The 23738-nt window shown below is 35.4% G+C and overlaps 1 protein-coding gene across 4 annotated transcripts in view; it reads right to left on the reverse strand.

The window, feature by feature from the left end:
• The window catches only part of zgc:113263, a 74552-nt gene that overhangs the window by 8560 nt on the left and 42254 nt on the right, over positions 1 to 23738 (reverse strand). For all 4 annotated transcript variants that reach the window (XM_073945991.1, XM_005164513.6, XM_005164512.6 and 1 more), the window contains 4 exon segments: positions 3738 to 3916; positions 3026 to 3251; positions 2356 to 2498; positions 289 to 538 (listed from right to left, as the gene is read on the reverse strand). In XM_073945991.1, coding sequence (XP_073802092.1) covers positions 289 to 538; positions 2356 to 2498; positions 3026 to 3251; positions 3738 to 3916 — 798 coding nt within the window.

Genomic DNA, 23738 nt, shown 5'->3' on the forward strand with positions numbered 1-23738 from the left:
TAATTACTCTAACTTGCCTAATTAACCTAGTTAAGCCTTTAAATGTCACTATAAGCTGAATCCTAGAATACTATAAGCTGAATACTGAATACTCTTAAAAATTTCTAGTCAAATATTATTTACTGTCATCATGGCAAAGATAAAATAAATCAGTTATTAGAGATAAGTTATTAAGACTATTATGTTTCCAGTAAACAGAAACTGTGGAAAAACATAAAGGATGGCTAATAATTCAGATTTCAATTGTATGAATGTGGTTGTCTTATTATTTGGAGCTTGAATACTGACCTGATGCTGTCCCTGCACTGCCGGTAGCTGATCTTGAGCCGCTTGATTCTGGTGTGGCATTGCTCAGCGGTGCGCAGGTATCCGTGTGTGTTCAGCTTCTCTGATATGTCAGAGTAGATGTGGCCATTGTGAGGGCAGCGCTGAAGGTTCTGCTGGACCTGCTCATTGCCCCATAACTGAAGGAGAATCAGCGTCTCGGCATCAGACCAGGCCACCTTCTTTCTATCATCCATACAGTTCATTGCTGTTTCTGTGTTGGGTGAGGATTGGAAAGTGAACTCAAGAACCAATACAGACATGTTATATGGTTAATGTATGAATGCAACGTGTGTCTTATTTATATGATTTTTTTTTTGCATAATTGTATGCACTGGGATGTGTATTAAGTACAATATATCGTTCGAGCACCGATATCGCAATGTGTGTATTTGCAGTATTCACATTAGAATTTTTATTAAAGGTTAACAGATAAAGATGTTATTTTTTATTATCTATGCAATAATGACCATGTTTTTTTTTACATTTAATTGTGTAAATTCTGTACTTAAATACTGTTTGACTCCCCCAAAAAACATTTATTTAACTTGTATTTTTGTTCTGTCGTGTTTGTATGCTTTTAAATTGATTAATTTAGATGTACTGCATAGAAGACTTTAGCATCCCAGTCGATCTAAACAAATTAAATCTTTCTAAGTAGAGATATTCAAATCATCTGGTAAAGTTATATTCATATTGCAATATATATATAGCAACAAAACAAAATATTGCAACGTAAGATTTTTCTAATATCATGCAACCTGATATTGTACATTTGTATAATGCATTGATTATACCGGTGTACAACATACATATGATATGGCTAGGTACAATATCCCTTGTTATTGTTTGTAATATATACAGACAAGCCTAAAATTATTCATACCACTGAGAAATTGTGTCTTAAAGTTTCTTTATTCCACCAGCAAATTTTTGGGATTTTTTTGGCCTGAAACGACACAGGCTGATGTACAAGAGGCATTCAAACAAAAACTTTAAGTCAGGGGTAAAAGTTTTTTTTTTTTTTTTTCTTCTTTATCTGCATTATTAAAATGCATAGATATTTTTTATTTTATTTAATATACAGCACCTAAATAAAAATACAACTAAAAAAAAGCATGAATCCTCATTCATTTAGACTGAAATAGCAAGAGCAAATTAAGCAGAATATTGGCTCACAGAGGCTGCATTTATTTGATCGTAAATACAATAAAAACAGAAATATTGTGATTTCTTTATATATAATTTTATCACAAAGAAAGTAATTTATCCCTGTGATGGAATGCTGGATTTTCAGCATCCTTACTTCAGCATCATATGTTGATTTGGTGCTCAGAACTATTTATTATTATCACTGTTGGCGTGTGTTGTAAAATGTACAGTTAAAGTCAAAATTAATTAGCCCCCTTTGATTTTTTTTTCTTATTTAAATTTCCCAAATGATGTTTAACAGAGCAAGGACATTTTTAGTGTCTGATAATGTTTTTTTCTTCAGAAGAAAGTCTTATTTGTTTTATTTCGACTAGAATAAAAGCATTTTTTAATTTTTAAACACCAATTTAAGAACAAAATTATTAACCCCTTTAAGCAAACTTTTTTCACAGAACAAACCATTGTTATACAATAACTTGCCTAATTTCCCAAACCTGTCTAGTTAACCTATTAACCTAGTTAAGCCTTTAAATGTCACTTTAAGCTGTAAAGAATCTTGTATAGCGTCTTGAAAAATATCTAGTCAAACATTATTTACTGTCATCATGACAAAGATAAAATAAATCAGTTATTAGAGATGAGTTATTAAAACTATTTTGTTTAGAAATGTGTTGAAAAAATCTGCTCCCCATTAAACAAAAAATGGGAAAAAAATTAAACGGGGTTGAATAATTCAGGGGGGCTAATAATTCTGACTTCAAATGTATATACTGTCACTTTTGATTTAACGTGTCCTTGCTCAATAAAATAATCTATTTGAAACAAACCTGACTCCAACACAAATATACACAATAATAGAAAGCAATCATTTAAACTAACCTATTTCTTGGTACTTGTACACCTGGTATTCAATATCGGCTGATTCCTCCTCTTTGATCTGCGATGAACATGGCTCTTCATTAGCCATAATTCTCTCCATCTGTTTATAGAATTTAAATTCTGCTGGCTCTTTGCCCTCAATACTGCAAAAAATAAATAAATCAAGACAAAAACACATTCAGTTATAAAAAAAATGCCCCATTTGTGCTAACTTGAGTACACCCCACTTGAATACTTCTACCATTTCTCAGTGAATTTAGGTCATATACGTTGGTGCATTTGAGCAAAACATATTTATTAATATATATTTTGATATATTTATTACAGTTATATTTTAGTGACTGAACATCTTTAGGAATAGAAAGATAATACATTTAAATGTATGCAAAATATTGAAAAATAAAATACAAACTACAATTAAAATTTCTCTTAAATTTTGCTCTCTTTTATTTTTATGTTTACTTTTTTCCTAACATATAATTTTGGGCCATCATAAGTTATTTTGTTAGATATGCTCTAGAATTGGCTTAAGTACTGACTAATCTAATGTATATGCACAAATATAATATTGTAAAGCTTCCTACAGAAAATATGAGTCTACATGAGAGATTTGTGAGGGGTGCACTCATATATGCTGAGCACTGTGTGTTATATCTGTTAAAACACTCACTTTTTACTCTCATAGGCCTGTTTAAAGCACAGCTTCAGTCTCTTCACTCGACTCTGACACTGCTCTGCTGTCCGGATGTAGCCATGAGTTGACATCTTTTTGGAGATCATGGCAAAGATGTGTCCGTTCTGGAGAACCCCTCTCAGCTCTCGCTGCGTTTTGTCCTCTCCCCAGATCCTGATGAGCGTTTGCGTCTCCAAGTCTGTCCAGGAGATATTCTTGGTGCCTGGAAAATTACAACTTGGTTAACAATATAGTGAACTGCACAATGGACAGTTGAAGTCAGAATTATTAGCCCCGCTGTATTTTTCCCTAATTTCTGTTTAATGAAGAGAAGATTTTTTTCAACACATTTCTAAACATAATAGTTTTATTAACTGATTTATTTTTATCTTTGCCATAATGATTTTCAAGAACTAGTATTCAGTTTAAAGTTAGTTATGGTTATTAGGCTTCTCATTATATAACGATGGTTTGTTCTGTAGACATTATTAATAATATTGACCTTTTTATATTAAAAACTGCTTTTATTCTAGCTGAAATAAATCAAATAAGACTTTCTCCAAAAGAAAAAAATATTATAGGAAATACTGTGAAAAATTCCTTGCTCTGGTAAACATCAAGGAAAATATTTGAAGAAGAAAACTATATGCACAGGAGGGCTAATAATTTCCATTGTATTTTGTCCAATAGGTGAAGGGAATCTGAATACCATCTAGTCCAGCGTGACTAAGAGCTTCCCAGTCAGTTTCATCTTCTGCCTGCTGTCCTGAAGATTCTTCTGGAACGCTGACGCCATTATTACTGTCTTCCTGTTCTGCCGAATCTTTACCACAGAGAATTTTCTCCAGAACATCATAGAACTTCCAATCCGCTCTCTCTCCTTTCAAACTGCACACAAACAGAAAGACATGCTCACAGTAAAGGAAATAAAGCCAGATAAATCAGATTTTTTTTACATTTAAAAACTTTAAAAATGGGGCAACATGGTGGCTCAGTGGTTAGCACTGTAGCCTCACAGCAAGAACGTCGCTGGTTTGAGTCCCGGCTGGGCCAGTAGGCATTTCTGTGTGGAGTTTGCTTGTTATACTTGTGTTGGCGTGGGTTTCCTCCGAGTGCTTAGGTTTAAATAAACTCAATCGGCCGTCGTGTATAAGAGTGTCTGTGTGTGTAAATGAGTATGTATGGGTGTGTGGTGACCCCTGATGAATAAAGGAACTAAGCTAAAGGCAAATTAATGAGACTTTAAAAACATCTTAGAGAACAAACTTATTCATTCATATCATTTCATTTTTGTCAGAGTTCCATATTGTCAGTGTTAAAAACAACTTTAGTAGAAAGCGTGATACTTTTTGGAAGGATCCTTTAATGAACAGCAAGTGCAAACCAACAAGTTGTTTTTATTTGATCATTTAATGCATCCCTACTAAACAAAAGTTTCATCAAATTTATTTCCAAGTTTTATAATGGTAATGTACAGTGATTTTTAGTTATACCTTGCTTAATTAGGCTGGCTTGTGTAGCAAGCCAGACTACTGTTATCCTATTAAACTTATTATTATTAGGCTGGCTTGTGTAGCAAGCCAGACTACTGTTATCCTATTAAACTTAATATTATTAGGCTGGCTTGTGTAGCAAGCCAGACTACTGTTATCCTATTAAACTTATTATTAGGCTGGCTTGTGTAGCAAGCCAGACTACTGTTATCCTATTAAACTTATTATTATTTTTCTATATTATTCTTCTTCTGAGACTAAAAATTAAACTCTATCTCGTCCTAGGCCATTCAAGCTATGACCATCAAACTTGGGTCAGACCTCCGAACTATTCTGACTCGAGTTGCTATATCCTTTCCGACTGATCCGACTTTCGGTTTCCCGAAAAACGTCCCGGGACCGTCGGAAAAATCCCATAGACGTAACATTGGATCAAACTTTGTGACCTCATAACTCCGCATCAGAATGTCACACAGACTTCTAACTGGGCTCATTTAACTCAGACTATCAAACTGCCAATGACTGATCACCTTTAAACTTTCTGGCCACGCCCTAGCAACCACTTTTGGACCCTAGAAACCGTCCCATAGACTTCCATTGCAAAAGACTCTCATTGACTTTACATGGGATCAAACTTTGTGAGCTCATAACTCTGCATCAGACTGTCCTACAGACTAATGGCTAGGCTCATTTGACTCAGTCTAGCCAGCAGCCAATCACCGATGGCCTTTTAACTTTCTAGCCACACCCTAACAACCAGATACTGCACCCTAGCAACTGTCCCATAGACTGCAATTAAAGAGGTTCAGACTGATATTGTCATGCTGCAGTGTGATAGAGACATGGGGGTTGTGTTTAACTGTTCATACTGGCAAGAAGCTTTTATACATCATCAGTCTAAGCTGTCAATCAACTCCATAGCAACAAAACAGACTAACCTAGCAACGATATGGCACCAGCTATATCTCAGCATCAGAACATCGTAGAGAGGCGGGGGTTGGCTTGTTTGACTCATGCTCTTACACCATCTATCTATCTATCTATCTATCTATCTATCTATCTATCTATCTATCTATCTATCTATCTATCTATCTGTCTATCTGTCTGTCTGTCTGTCTGTCTGTCTGTCTATCTATCTGTCTCTCTCTATCTATCTATCTATCTATCTATCAATCTATCTATCTATCTATCTATCTATCTATCTATCTATCTATCTATCTATCTATCTATCTATCTATCTATCTATCTATCTATCTCTACCTATCTATCTATATATCTATCTATCTATCTATCTACCTCTACCTATCTATCTATCTATCTATCTATCTATCTATCTATCTATCTATCTATCTATCTCTACCTATCTATCTATCTATCTACCTCTACCTATCTATCTATCTATCTATCTATCTATCTATCTATCTATCTATCTATCTATCTATCTATCTATCTATCTATCTATCTATCTATCCATCATGCTAACAACATGCTAATTCATGCTAGAATCATGCTAGTTACATGCTAATTCATGCTAGAATCATGCTAGTCACATGCTAATTCATGCTAGAATCATGCTAACAACATGCTAATTCATGCTAGATTCATGCTAATTTATGCTAAAATCATGCTAGTAACATGCTAATCCATGCTAGAATCATGCTAACAACACGCTAATTCATGCTAGTAACATGCTAATTCATGCTAGAATCATGCTAGTATCATGCTAATTCATGCTAGCATTGTGCTAACAACATGCTAATTCATGCTAGAATCATGCTAGTAACATGCTAATTCATGCTAGAATCATGCTAACAACATGCTAATTCATGCTAGAATCATGCTAGTAACATGCTAATTCATGCTATAATCATGCTAACAACATGCTAATTCATGCTAGAATCATGCTAGTAACATGCTAATTCATGCTAGAATCATGCTAACAACATGCTAATTCATGCTAGAATCATGCTAACAACATGCTAATTCATGCTAGAATCATGCTAACAACATGCTAATTCATGCTAGAATGATGCTAGTGAAATGCTAATTCATGCTAGAATCATGCTAACAACATGCTAATTCATGCTAGAATCATGCTAGTAACATGCTAATTTATGCTAGAATCATGCTAGTAACATGCTAATTCATGCTAGAAGCATGCTAACAACATGCTAATTTATGCTAGAATCATGCTAGTAGCATGCTAATTCATGCTAGAATCTTGCTAGTAACATGCTAAATCATGCTAGAATCATGCTAACAACATGCTAATTCATGCTAGAATCATGCTAACAACATGCTAATTCATGCTAGAATCGTGCTAACAACATGCTAATTCATGTTAAAATCATGCTAACAACATGCTAATTATTGCTAAAATCATGCTAGTAACATGCTAATTCATGCTAAAATCATGCTAACAACATGCTAATTCATGCTAAAATCATGCTAGTAACATGCTAATTCATGCTAGAATCATGCTAACAACATGCTATTTCACGTTAAAATCATGGTAATAACATGCTAATCTATCTATCTATCTATCTATCTATCTATCTATCTATCTATCTATCTATCTATCTATCTATCTATCTATCTATCTATCTATCTATCTTTTCATACTTTTTAAAACTGTTTAAACTAAATAAACTATTACCGTCAGGCTTTCACAAGCCAGCCTCAAAGTTTGTTCTCAAACTTTAAGAATCTAGTTATTATTAATATTATTATTCTTCTTCTGAGACTAAAAATTAAACTCTATCTCGTCCTAGGCCTTTCAAGCTATGACCATCAAACTCGGGTCAGACCTCCGAACTATTCTGACTCGAGTTGCTATATCTTTTCCGACTGATCCGACTTTCGGTTTTCCGAAAAACGTCCCGGGACCGTCGAAAAAATCCCATAGACGTAACATTGGATCAAACTTTGTGACCTCATAACTCCGCATCAGAATGTCACACAGACTTCTAACTGGGCTCATTTAACTCAGACTATCAAACTGCCAATGACTGATCACCTTTAAACTTTCTGGCCACGCCCTAGCAACCACTTTTGGACCCTAGAAACCGTCCCATAGACTTCCATTGCAAAAGACTCTCATTGACTTTACATTGGATCAAACTTTGTGAGCTCATAACTCTGCATCAAACTGTCCTACAGACTAATGGCTGAGCTCATTTAACTCAGTCTAGCCAGCAGCCAATCACTGATGGCCTTTAAACTTTCTAGCCACGCCCTAACAACCAGATACTGCGCCCTAGCAACTGTCCCATAGACTGCCATTAAAGAGGTTCAGACTGATATTGTCATGCTGCAGTGTGATAGAGACATGGGGGTTGTTTTTAACTGTTCATACTGGCAAGAAGCTTTGATATATCATCAGTCTAAGCTGTCAATCAACTCCATAGCAACAAAACAGACTAACCTAGCAACGGTATAACACCAGCTATATCTCAGCATCAGAACATCGTAGAGAGGCGGGGGTTGGCTTGTTTGACTCATGCTCGCACACTAACTATCTATCTATCTATCTATCTATCTATCTATCTATCTATCTATCTATCTATCTATCTATCTATCTATCTATCTATCTATCTATCTATCTATCTACCTCTATCTATCTATCTATCTATCTATCTATCTATCTATCTATCTACCTCTATCTATCTATCTATCTATCTATCTATCTATCTATCTATCTATCTATCTACCTCTATCTATCTATCTATCTATCTATCTATCTATCTATCTATCTATCTATCTATCTACCTCTATCTATCTATCTATCTATCTATCTATCTATCTATCTATCTATCTATCTATCTATCTACCTCTATCTATCTATCTCTATCTATCTATCTATCTATCTATCTATCTATCTATCTATCTATCTATCTATCTATCTATCTATCTACCTCTATCTATCTATCTATCTATCTATCTATCTATCTATCTATCTATCTATCTATCTACCTCTATCTATCTATCTATCTATCTATCTATCTATCTATCTATCTATCTATCTATCTACCTCTATCTATCTATCTATCTATCTATCTATCTATCTATCTATCTATCTATCTCTCTCTCTCTCTCTCTCTCTCTCTCTCTCTCTCTCTCTATCTATCTATCTATCTATCTATCTATCTATCTATCTATCTATCAATCTATCCATCATGCTAACAACATGCTAATTCATGCTAGAATCATGCTAGTTACATGCTAATTCATGCTAGAATCATGCTAGTCACATGGTAATTCATGCTAGAATCATGCTAGTCACATGCTAATTCATGCTAGAATCATGCTAACAACATGCTAATTCATGCTAGAATCATGCTAACAACATGCTAATTCATGCTAGAATCATGCTAGTCACTTGCTAATTCATGCTAGAAGTATGCTAACAACATGCTAATTCATGCTAGAATCATGCTAACAACATGCTAACTCATGCTAGAATCATGCTAACAACATGCTAATTCAAGCTAGAATCATGCTAGTCACATGCTAATTCATGCTAGAATCATGCTAACAACATGCTAATTCATGCTAGAATCATGCTAATAACATGCTAATTCATGCTAGAATCATGCTGGTAACATGCTAATTCATGTTAGAATCATGCTAACAACATGCTAATTCATGCTAGAATCATGCTAGTAACATGCTAATTCATGCTAGAAGCATGCTAACAACATGCTAGAATCATGCTAGTAACATGCTAATTAATGCTAGAATCATGCTAGTAACATGCTAATTCATGCTAGAATCATGCTAAGAACATGCTAATTCATGCTAGAATTATGCTAACAACATGCTAATTCATGCTAAAATCATGCTAGTAACATGCTAATTCATGCTAGAATCATGCTAGTAACATGCTAATTCATGCTAAAATCATGCTAACAACATGCTAATTCATGCTAGAATCATGCTAGTAACATGCTAATTCATGCTAGAATCGTGCTAACAACATGCTAATTCATGCTAAAATCATGCGAACAACATGCTAATTCATGTTAAAATCATGCTAGTAACATGCTAATTCATGCTAAAATCATGCTAACAACATGCTAATTCATGCTAAAAATCATGCTAGTAACATGCTAATTCATGCTAGAATCATGCTAACAACATGCTATTTCACGTTAAAATCATGCTAATAACATGCTAATCTATCTATCTATCTATCTATCTATCTATCTATCTATCTATCTATCTATCTATCTATCTATCTATCTATCTATCTATCTATCTATCTATCTATCTATCTATCTATCTATCTATCTTTTCATACTTTTTAAAACTGTTTAAACTAAATAAACTATTACCGTCAGGCTTTCACAAGCCAGCCTCAAAGTTTGTTCTCAAACTTTAAGAATCTAGTTAGGCTGGCTTGTGTAGCAAGCCAGACTACTGTTATCCTATTAAACTTATTATTATTTTTATTAATATTATTATTCTTCTTCTGAGACTAAAAATTAAACTCTATCTCCACCTAGACCTTTCAAGCTATGACCATCAAACTCGGGTCAGACCTCCGAACTATTCTGACTCGAGTTGCTATATCCTTTCCGACTGATCCGACTTTCGGTTTTCCGAAAAACGTCCCGGGACCGTCGGAAAAATCCCATAGACGTAACATTGGATCAAACTTTGTGACCTCATAACTCCGCATCAGAATGTCACACAGACTTCTAACTGGGCTCATTTAACTCAGACTATCAAACTGCCAATGACTGATCACCTTTAAACTTTCTGGCCACGCCCTAGCAACCACTTTTGGACCCTAGAAACCGTCCCATAGACTTCCATTGCAAAAGACTCTCATTGACTTTACATGGGATCAAACTTTGTGAGCTCATAACTCTGCATCAGACTGTCCTACAGACTAATGATTGAGCTCATTTAACTCAGTCTAGCCAGCAGCCAATCACTGATGGCCTTTTAACTTTTTAGCCACACCCTTACAACCAGATACTGCACCCTAGCAACTGTCCCATAGACTGCCATTAAAGAGGTTCAGACTGATATTGTCATGCTGCTGTGTGATAGAGACATGGGGGTTGTTTTTAACTGTTCATACTGGCAAGAAGCTTTGATACATCATCAGTCTAAGCTGTCAATCAACTCCATAGCAACAAAACAGACTAACCTAGCAACGATATAACAGCAGCTATATCTGAGCATCAGAACATCGTAGAGAGGCGGGGGTTGGCTTGTTTGACTCATGCTCGCACTCCATCTATCTATCTATCTATCTATCTATCTATCTATCTATCTATCTATCTATCTATCTATCTATCTCTATCTATCTATCTATCTATCTATCTATCTATCTATCTACCTCTATCTATCTATCTATCTATCTATCTATCTATCTATCTATCTATCTACCTCTATCTATCTATCCATCATGCTAACAACATGCTAATTCATGCTAGAATCATGCTAGTTACATGCTAATTCATGCTAGAATCATGCTAGTCACATGCTAATTCATGCTAGAATCATGCCAGTCACATGCTAATTCATACTAGAATCATGCTAACAACATGCTAATTCATGCTAGAATCATGCTAACAACATGCTAATTCATGCTAGAATCATGCTAGTAACATGCTAATTCATGTTAGAATCATGCTAACAACATGCTAATTTGTGCTAGAATCATGCTAGTAGCATGCTAATTCATGTTAGAATCATGCTAACAACATGCTAATTCATGCTAGAATCATGCTAGTAACATGCTAATTCATGCTAGAATCATGCTAGTAGCATGCTAATTCATGTTAGAATCATGCTAACAACATGCTAATTCATGCTAGTATCATGCTAGTAACATGCTAATTCATGCTAGAATCATGCTAACAACATGCTAATTCATGCTAGAATCATGCTAGTCACATGCTAATTCATGCTCGAATCATGCTAGTCAAATGCTTTTTCATGCTAGAATCGTGCTAACAACATGCTAATTCATGCTAGAATCATGCTAGTAACATGCTAATTCATGCTAGAATCATGCTAGTAACATACTAATTCATGCTAGAATCATGCTAACAACATGATAATTCATGCTAGTAACATGCTAATTCATGCTAGAATCATGCTAACATGCTAATTCATGCTAGAATCGTGCTAATTCATGCTAAAATCATGCTAGTAACATGCTAATTCATGTTAAAATCATGCTAGGTACATGCTAATTCATGCTAGAATCATGCTAGTAACATGCTAATTCATGCTAGAATCATGCTAGTAACATGCTAATTCATACTAGAATCATGCTAGTAACATGCTAATTCATGCTAGAATTATGCTAACAACATGCTAATTCATGCTAGAATCATGCTAGTAACATGCTAATTCATGCTAGAATCGTGCTAACAACATGCTAAATCATGCTAAAATCATGCTAACAACATGCTAAATCATGCTAGAATCATGCTAACAACATGCTAATTCATGCTAGAATCATGCTAACAACATGCTAATTCTATCTATCTATCTATCTATCTATCTATCTATCTATCTATCTATCTATCTATCTATCTATCTATCTATCTATCTATCTATCTATCTCTCTATCCATCTATCTATCTCTTTTCATACTTTTTAAAACTGTTTAAATAAACTATTACCGTCAGGCTTTCACAAGCCAGCCTCAAAGTTTGTTCTCAAACTTTAAGAATCTAGTTATTATTCTTCTTCTGAGACTAAAAATTAAACTGTATCTCGTCCTAGGCCTTTCAAGCTATGACCATCAAACTCGGGTCAGACCTCTGACCTATTCTGACTCGAGTTGCTATATCTTTTCCGACTGATCCGACTTTCGGTTTTCCGAAAAACGTCCCGGGACCGTCGGAAAAATCCCATAGACGTAACATTGGATCAAACTTTGTGACCTCATAACTCCGCATCAGAATGTCACACAGACTTCTAACTGGGCTTATTTAACTCAGACTATCAAACTGCCAATGACTGATCACCTTTAAACTTCCTGGCCACGCCCTAGCAACCACTTTTGGACCCTAGAAACCGTCCCATAGACTTCCATTGCAAAAGACTCTCATTGACTTTACATGGGATCAAACTTTGTGAGCTCATAACTCTGCATCAGACTGTCCTACAGACTAATGGCTGAGCTCATTTAACTCAGTCTAGCCAGCAGCCAATCACTGATGGCCTTTTAACTTTCTAGCCACACCCTAACAACCAGATACTGCACCCTAGCAACTGTCCCATAGACTGCCATTAAAGAGGTTCAGACTGATATTGTCATGCTGCAGTGTGATAGAGACATGGGGGTTGTTTTTAACTGTTCATACTGGCAAGAAGCTTTGATACATCATCAGTCTAAGCTGTCAATCAACTCCATAGCAACAAAACAGACTAACCTAGCAACGATATAGCACCAGCTATATCTCAGCATCAGAACATCGTAGAGAAGCGGGGGTTGGCTTGTTTGATCTATCTATCTATCTATCTATCTATCTATCTATCTATCTATCTATCTATCTATCTATCTATCTATCTATCTACCTCTATCTACCTATCTATCTATCTATCTATCTATCTATCTATCTACCTGTATCTATCTATCTATCGATCTATCGATCTATCTACCTCTATCTATCTATCTACCTCTATCTATCTATCTATCTATCTATCGATCTATCTACCTCTATCTATCTATCTACCTCTATCGATCTATCGATCTATCTACCTCTATCTATCTATCTATCTATCTATCCATCCATCCATCCATCCATCCATCCATCCATCCATCCATCCATCCATCCATCCATCCATCCATCCATCCATCCATCCATCCATCCATCTATCTATATATCTATCTATCTATCTATCTATCTATTTATCTATCTTTCTATCTATCCATCATGCTAACAGCATGCTAATTCATGCTAGAATCATGCTAGTTACATGCTAATTCATGCTAGAATCATGCTAGTCACATGCTAATTCATGCTAGAATCATGCTAGTCACATGCTAATTCATGCTAGAATCATGCTAGTCACATGCTAATTCATGCTAGAATCATGCTAACAACATGCTAATTCCTGCTAGAATCATGCTAATTCGTGCTAAAATCATGCTAGTAACATGCTGATGCTAGTAACATGCTAATTCATGCTAACAACATGTTAAATCATGCTAGAATCATGCTAGTAACATGCTAATTCATGCTAGAATCATGCTAGTCACATGCTAGTTCATGCTAGAATCGTGCTAGTAACATGCTAATTCATGCTAGAATCGTGCTAAAAACATGCTAATCCATGCTAGAATCATGCTAATTCATGCTAGAATCATGCTAGTAACATGCTAATTCATGCTAGAATCATGCTAGTAACATGCTAAATCATGCTAGAATCATGCTAACAACATGCTAATTCATGCTAGTAACATGCTAATTCATGCTAGAATCATGCTAACAACATGCTAATTCATGCTAGAATCATGCTAGTAACATGCTAATTCATGCTAGAATCATGCTAACAACATGCTAATTCATGCTAGAATCATGCTAACAACATGCTAATTCATGCTAGAATCGTGCTAACAACATGCTAATTCATGCTAGAATTATGCTAATTCATGCTAGAATCATGCTAGTAACATGCTAATTCATGCTAGAATCATGCTAGTAACATGCTAATTCATGCTAGAATCATGCTAACAACATGCTAAATCATGCTAGTAACATGCTAATTCATGCTAAAATTGCGCTAGTGACATGCTAATTCATGCTAGAATTGTGCTAACAAGCATGCTTATTCATGCTAGAATCATGCTAACAACATGCTAATTCATGCTAGAATCATGCTAGTAACATGCTAATTCATGCTAGAATCATGCTAGTAACATGCTAATTCATGTTAGAATCGTGCTAGTAACATGCTAATTCATGCAAGGATCATGCTAGTCACATGCTAATTCATGCTAGAATCATGCTAACAACATGCTAATTCATGCTAGAATCATGCTAGTAACATGCTAATTCATGCTAGAATCATGCTAACAACTTGCTAATTCATGCTAGAATCATGCTAGTAACATGCTAATTCATGCTAGAATCATGCTAGTCACATGCTAATTCATGCTAGAATCATGCTAGTCACATGCTAATTCATGCTAAACTCATGCTAGTAACATGCTAATTCATGCTAGAATCATGCTAACAACATGCTAATTCATGCTAGAATCATGCTAACAACATGCTAATTCATGCTAGAATCATGCTAGTCACATGCTAATTCATGCTAGAATTATGCTAACAACATGGTAATTCATGCTATAATCATGCTAGTAACATGTTAATTCATGCTAGAATCATGCTAACAACATGCTAATTCATGCTAGAATCGTGCTAACAACATGCTAATTCATGCTAGAATTGTGCTAGTAACATGCTAATTCATGCTAAAATCGTGCTAACAACATAATAATTCATGCTAGAATTGTGCTAGTAACATGTTAATTCATGCTAGAATCATGCTAGTAATATGCTAATTCATGCTAAAATCATGCTAACAACATGCTAATTCATGCTAAAATCATGCTTACAACATGCTAATTCATGCTAGAATCATGCTAGTAACATGCTAATTCATGCTAGAGTCATGCTAGCAACATGCTAATTCTTGCTAGAATCATGCTAATAACATGCTAATCTATCTATCTATCTATCTATCTATCTATCTATCTATCTATCTATCTATCTATCTATCTATCTATCTATCTATCTATCTATCTATCTATCTATCATTTCATACTTTTTAAAACTGTTTAAACTAAATAAACTATTACCATCAGGCTTTCACAAGCCAGCCTCAAAGTTTGTTCTCAAACTTTAAGAATCTAGTTATTATTAGGCTGGCTTGTGTAGCAAGCCAGACTACTGTTATCCTATTAAACTTATTAGGCTGGCTTGTGTAGCAAGCCAGACTACTGTTATCCTATTAAACTTATTATTAGGCTGGCTTGTGTAGCAAGCCAGACTACTGTTATCCTATTAAACTTAATATTATTATTATTCTTCTTCTGAGACTAAAAATTAAACTGTATCTCGTCCTAGGCCTTTCAAGCTATGACCATCAAACTCGGGTCAGACCTCTGACCTATTCTGACTCGAGTTGCTATATCTTTTCCGACTGATCCGGCTTTCGGTTTTCCGAAAAACGTCCCGGGACCGTCGGAAAAATCCCATAGACGTAACATTGGATCAAACTTTGTGACCTCATAACTCCGCATCAGAATGTCACACAGACTTCTAACTGGGCTCATTTAACTCAGACTATCAAACTGCCAATGACTGACCACCTTTAAACTTTCTGGCCACGCCCTAGCAACCACTTTTGGACCCTAGAAACCGTCCCATAGACTTCCATTGCAAAATACTCTCATTGACTTTGCATGGGATCAAACTTTGTGAGCTCATAACTCTGCATCAGACTGTCCTACAGACTAATGATTGAGCTCATTTAACTCAGTCTAGCCAGCAGCCAATCACTGATGTCCTTTTAACTTTCTAGCCACACCCTAACAACCAGATACTGCACCCTAGCAACTGTCCCATAGACTGCCATTAAAGAGGTTCAGACTGATATTGTCATGCTGCAGTGTGATAGAGACATGGGGGTTGTTTTTAACTGTTCATACTGGCAAGAAGCTTTTATACATCATCAGTCTAAGCTGTCAATCAACTCCATAGCAACAAAACAGACTAACCTAGCAACGATATAACAGCAGCTATATCTCAGCATCAGAACATCGTAGAGAGGCGGGGGTTGGCTTGTTTGACTCATGCTCTTACACCATCTATCTATCTATCTATCTATCTATCTATCTATCTATCTATCTATCTATCTATCTATCTATCTTTATCTACCTCTACCTATCTATCTATCTATCTGTCTGTCTGTCTGTCTGTCTGTCTGTCTATCTATCTATCTGTCTCTATCTATCTATCAATCTATCTATCTATCTATCTATCTATCTATCTATCTATCTATCTATCTATCTATCTATCTATCTATCTATCTATCTACCTCTACCTATCTATCTATCTATCTATCTATCTATCTATCATGCTAACAACATGCTAATTCATGCTAGAATCATGCTAGTTACATGCTAATTCATGCTAGAATCATGCTAGTCACATGCTAATTCATGCTAGAATCATGCTAACAACATGCTAATTCATGCTAGAATCATGCTAGTCACATGCCAATTCATGCTAACAACATGCTAATTCATGCTAGAATCATGCTAGTAACATGCTAATTCATGTTAGATTCATGCTAACAACATGCTAATTCATGCTAGAATCATGCTAGTCAAATGCTAATTCATGCTAGAATCATGCTAACAACATGCTAATTCATGCTAGAATCATGCTAGTAACATGCTAATTCATGCTAGAATCATGTTAGTAACATACTAATTCATGCTAGAATAATGCTAACAACATGCTAATTCATGCTAGAATCATGCTAGTCACATGCTAATTCATGCTAGAATCATGCTAGTCAAATGCTAATTCATGCTAGAATCATGCTAACAACATGCTAATTCATGCTAGAATCATGCTAACAACATGCTAATTCATGCTAGAATCGTGCTAATTCATGCTAAAATCATGCTAGGTACATGCTAATTCATGCTAGAATCATGCTAACAACATGCTAATTCATGCTAGAATCATGCTAACAACATGCTAATTCATGCTAGAATCATGCTAGTCACATGCTAATTCATGCTAGAATCATGCTAGTCAAATGCTAATTCATGCTAGAACCATGCTAACAACATGCCAATTCATGCTAGAATCATGCTAGTAACATGCTAATTCATGCTAGAATCATGCTAGTAACATACTAATTCATGCTAGAATCATGCTAACAACATGCTAATTCATGCTAGAATCATGCTAAAAACATGTTAATTCATGCTAGAATCGTGCTAATTCATGCTAAAATCATGCTAGTAACATGCTAATTCATAATGGAATCGTGCTAAAACATGCTAATTCATGCTAGAATCATGCTAACAACATGCTAATTCATGCTAAAATCATACTAGTAACATGCTAATTCATGTTAACAACATGCTAATTCCTGCTAAAATGATGCTAGTAAAATGCTAATTCATGCTAGAATCATGCTAACAACATGCTATTTCACGCTAGAATCATGCTAATAACATGCTAATCTATCTATCTATCTATCTATCTTTTCATACTTTTTAAAACTGTTTAAACTAAATAAACTATTACCGTCAGGCTTTCACAAGCCAGCCTCAAAGTTTGTTCTCAAACTTTAAGAATCTAGTTATTATTATTATTATTTATATTATTATTCTTCTTCTGAGACTAAAAATTAAACTCTATCTCCACCTAGACCTTTCAAGCTATGACCATCAAACTCGGGTCAGACCTCCGAACTATTCTGACTCGAGTTGCTATATCCTTTCCGACTGATCCGACTTTCGGTTTCCCGAAAAACGTCCCGGGATCGTCGGAAAAATCCCATAGACGTAACATTGGATCAAACTTTGTGACCTCATAACTCCGCATCAGAATGTCACACAGACTTCTAACTGGGCTCATTTAACTCAGACTATCAAACTGCCAATGACTGATCACCTTTAAACTTTCTGGCCACGCCCTAGCAACCACTTTTGGACCCTAGAAACCGTCCCATAGACTTCCATTGCAAAAGACTCTCATTGACTTTACATGGGATCAAACTTTGTGAGCTCATAACTCTGCATCAGACTGTCATACAGACTAATGATTGAGCTCATTTAACTCAGTCTAGCCAGCAGCCAATCACCGATGGCCTTTTAACTTTCTAGCCACACCCTAACAACCAGATACTGCACCCTAGCAACTGTCCAATAGACTGCAATTAAAGAGGTTCAGACTGATATTGTCATGCTGCAGTGTGATTGAGACATGGGGGTTGTGTTTAACTGTTCATACTGGCAAGAAGCTTTGATACATCATCAGTCTAAGCTGTCAATCAACTCCATAGCAACAAAACAGACTAACCTAGCAACGATATAACACCAGCTATATCTCAGCATCAGAACATCGTAGAGAGGCGGGGGTTGGCTTGTTTGACTCATGCTCTTACACCATCTATCTATCTATCTATCTATCTATCTATCTATCTATCTATCTATCTATCTATCTATCTATCTATCTACCTCTACCTATCTATCTATCTATCTATCTATCCATCATACTAACAACATGCTAATTCATGCTAGAATCATGCTAGTTACATGCTAAATCATGCTAGAATCATGCTAACAACATGCTAATTCATGCTAGAATCATGCTAGTTACATGCTAAATCATGCTAGAATCATGCTAGTCACATGCTAATTCATGCTAGAATCATGCTAGTCACATGCTAATTCATGCTAGAATCATGCTAACAACATGCTAATTCATGCTAGAATCATGCTAATTTATGCTAAAATCATGCTAGTAACATGCTAATCCATGCTAGAATCATGCTAACAACATGCTAATTCATGCTAGATTCATGCTAGTAACATGCTAATTCATGCTAGAATCATGCTAGTATCATGCTAATTCATGCTAGAATCATGCTAACAACATGCTAATTCATGCTAGAATCATGTTAGTAACATGCTAATTCATGCTAGAATCATGCTAGTAACATGCTAATTCATGCTAGAATCATGCTAACAACATGTTAATTCATGCTAGAATCATGCTACTCAAATGCTAATTCATGCTAGGATCATGCTAACAACATGCTAATTCATGCTAGAATCATGCTAGTAACATGCTAATTCATGTTAGAATCATGCTAACAACACGCTAATTCATGCTAGAATCATGCTAGTAACATGCTAGTTCATGCTAGAAGCATGCTAACAACATGCTAATTTATGCTAGAATCATGCTAGTAGCATGCTATTTCATGCTAGAATCTTGCTAGTAACATGCTAAATCATGCTAGAATCATGCTAACAACATGCTAATTAATGCTAGAATCATGCTAACAACATGCTAATTCATGCTAGAATTGTGCTAATTCATGCTAAAATCATGCTAGTAACATGCTAATTCATGTTAAAATCATGCTAGGTACATGCTAATTCATGCTAGAATCATGCTAGTAACATGCTAATTCATGCTAGAATCGTGCTAACAACATGCTAATTCATGCTAAAATCATGCTAGTATTATGCTAATTCATGCTAAAATCATGCTAACAACATGGTAATTCATGCTAAAATCATGCTAGTAACATGCTAATTCATGCTAGAATCATGCTAACAACATGCTATTTCACGTTAAAATCATGGTAATAACATGCTAATCTATCTATCTATCTATCTATCTATCTATCTATCTATCTATCTATCTATCTATCTATCTATCTATCTATCTATCTATCTATCTATCTATCTTTCTTTTCATACTTTTTAAAACTGTTTAAACTAAATAAACTATTACCGTCAGGCTTTCACAAGCCAGCCTCAAAGTTTGTTCTCAAACTTTAAGAATCTAGTTAGGCTGGCTTGTGTAGCAAGCCAGACTACTGTTATCCTATTAAACTTAATATTATTATTATATTTTCTTCTTCTGAGACTAAAAATTAAACTCTATCTCGTCCTAGGCCTTTGAAGCTATGACCATCAAACTCGGGTCAGACCTCCGAACTATTCTGACTCGAGTTGCTATATCCTTTCCGACTGATCCGACTTTCGGTTTTCCGAAAAACGTCCCGGGACCGTCGGAAAAATCCCATAGACGTAACATTGGATCAAACTTTGTGACCTCATAACTCCGCATCAGAATGTCACACAGACTTCTAACTGGGCTCATTTAACTCAGACTATCAAACTGCCAATGACTGATCACCTTTAAACTTTCTGGCCACGCCCTAGCAACCACTTTTGGACCCTAGAAACCGTCCCATAGACTTCCATTGCAAAAGACTCTCATTGACTTTACATGGGATCAAACTTTGTGAGCTCATAACTCTGCATCAAACTGTCCTACAGACTAATGGCTGAGCTCATTTAACTCAGTCTAGCCAGCAGCCAATCACTGATGGCCTTTTAACTTTCTAGCCACACCCTAACAACCAGATACTGCTCCCTAGCAACTGTCCCATAGACTGCCATTAAAGAGGTTCAGACTGATATTGTCATGCTGCAGTGTGATAGAGACATGGGGGTTGTGTTTAACTGTTCATACTGGCAAGAAGCTTTGATACATCATCAGTCTAAGCTGTCAATCAACTCCATAGCAACAAAACAGACTAACCTAGCAACGATATGGCACCAGCTATATCTCAGCATCAGAACATCGTAGAGAGGCGGGGGTTGGCTTGTTTGACTCATGCTCGCACACAATCTATCTGTCTATCTATCTATCTATCTATCTATCTATCTATCTATCTATCTATCTATCTATCTATCTATCTATCTATCTATCTATCTATCTATCTATCTATCTATCTATCTATCTACCTACCTCTATCTATCTATCTATCTATCTATCTATCTATCTATCTATCTATCTATCTATCTATCTATCTATCTATCTATCTATCTACCTCTATCTATCTATCTATCTATCTATCTATCTATCTATCTATCTATCTATCTATCTACCTACCTCTATCTATCTATCTATCTATCTATCTATCTATCTATCTATCTATCTATCTATCTATCTATCTATCTATCTATCTATCTATCTATCTATCTATCTATCTACCTACCTCTATCTATCTATCTATCTATCTATCTATCTATCTATCTATCTATCTATCTATCTATCTATCTATCTATCTATCTATCTACCTCTATCTATCTATCTATCTATCTATCTATCTATCTATCTATCTATCTATCTATCTATCTATCTATCTACCTACCTCTATCTATCTATCTATCTATCTATCTATCTATCTATCTATCTATCTATCTATCTATCTATCTATCTATCTATCTACCTCTATCTATCTATCTACCTATCTATCTATCTATCTATCTATCTATCTATCTATCTATCTATCTATCTATCTATCTACCTCTATCTATCTACCTATCTATCTATCTATCTATCTATCTATCTATCTATCTGTCTGTCTGTCTGTCTGTCTGTCTGTCTGTCTGTCTGTCTGTCTATCTATCTATCTATCTATCTACCTCTATCTATCTATCTATCTATCTATCTATCTATCTATCTATCTATCTATCTATCCATCATGCTAAGGACATGCTAATTCATGCTAGAATCATGCTAGTTACATGCTAATTCATGCTAGAATCATGCTAGTCACATGCTAATTTATGCTAAAATCATGCTAGACACATGCTAATTCATACTAGAATCATGCTAACAACATGCTAATTCATGCTAGAATCATGCTAGTCACATGCTAATTCATACTAGAATCATGCTAATAACATGCTAATTCATGCTAGAATCATGCTAGTCACATGTTAGAATCATGCTAACAACATGCTAATTCATGCTAGAATCATGCTAACAACATGCTAATTCATGTTAGAATCATGTTAACAACATGCTAATTCATGCTAGAATCATGCTAGTAACATGCTAATTCATGCTAGAATCATGCTAGTCAAATGCTAATTCATGCTAGAATTATGCTAACAACATGCTAATTCATGCTAGAATAATGCTAGTAACATGCTAATTCTTGTTAGAATCATGCTAACAACATGCTAATTCATTCTAGAATCATGCTAGTAACATGCTAATTCATGCTAGAAGCATGCTAACAACATGATAATTCATGCTAGAATCATGCTAGTAACATGCTAATTCATGCTAGAATCATGCTAGTAACATGCTAATTCATGCTAGAATCATGCTAGTAACATGCTAATTCATGCTAGAATCATGCTAAGAACATGCTAATTCATGCTAGAATCATGCTAACAACATGCTAATTCATGCTAGAATCGTGTTAATTCATGCTAAAATCATGCTAGTAACATGCTAATTCATGTTAAAATCATGCTAGGTACATGCTAATTCATGCTAGAATCATGCTAGTAACATGCTAATTCATGCTAGAATCGTGCTAACAACATGCTAATTCATGCTAGAATCATGCTAACAACATGCTAATTCATGCTGGAATCATGCTAGTAACATGCTAATTCATACTAAAATCATGCTAACAACATGCTAATTCATGCTAAAATCATGTTAGTAACATGCTAATTCATGCTAGAATCATGCTAACAACATGCTATTTCACGTTAAAATCATGCTAATAACATGCTTATGTATGTATGTATGTATGTATGTATGTATGTATGTATCTATCTATCTATCTATCTATCTATCTATCTATCTATCTATCTATCTATCTATCTATCTATCTATCTATCTATCTTTTCATACTTTTTAAAACTGTTTAAACTAAATAAACTATTACCGTCAGGCTTTCACAAGCCAGCCTCAAAGTTTGTTCTCAAACTTTAAGAATCTAGTTATTATTATTATTATTATTTATATTATTATTCTTCTTCTGAGACTAAAAATTAAACTCTATCTCCACCTAGACCTTTCAAGCTATGACCATCAAACTCGGGTCAGACCTCCGAACTATTCTGACTCGAGTTGCTATATCCTTTCCGAGTGATCCGACTTTCGGTTTCCCGAAAAACGTCCCGGGACCGTCGGAAAAATCCCATAGACGTAACATTGGATCAAACTTTGTGACCTCATAACTCCGCATCAGAATGTCACACAGACTTCTAACTGGGCTCATTTAACTCAGACTATTAAACTGCCAATGACTGATCACCTTTGAACTTTCTGGCCACGCCCTAGCAACCACTTTTGGACCCTAGAAACCGTCCCATAGACTTCCATTGCAAAAGACTCTCATTGACTTTACATGGGATCAAACTTTGTGAGCTCATAACTCTGCATCAGACTGTCCTACAGACTAATGATTGAGCTCATTTAACTCAGTCTAGCAAGCAGCCAATCACTGATGGCTTTTTAACCTTCCAGCCACACCCTAACAACCAGATACTGCACCCTAGCAACTGTCCCATAGACTGCCATTAAAGAGGTTCAGACTGATATTGTCATGCTGCAGTGTGATAGAGACATGGGGGTTGTTTTTAACTGTTCATACGGGCA

The sequence above is a fragment of the Danio rerio genome, chromosome 4 (genome assembly GCF_049306965.1).
Source record: "Danio rerio strain Tuebingen ecotype United States chromosome 4, GRCz12tu, whole genome shotgun sequence".
In the NCBI taxonomy this organism is placed as follows: Eukaryota; Metazoa; Chordata; class Actinopteri; order Cypriniformes; family Danionidae; genus Danio; species Danio rerio.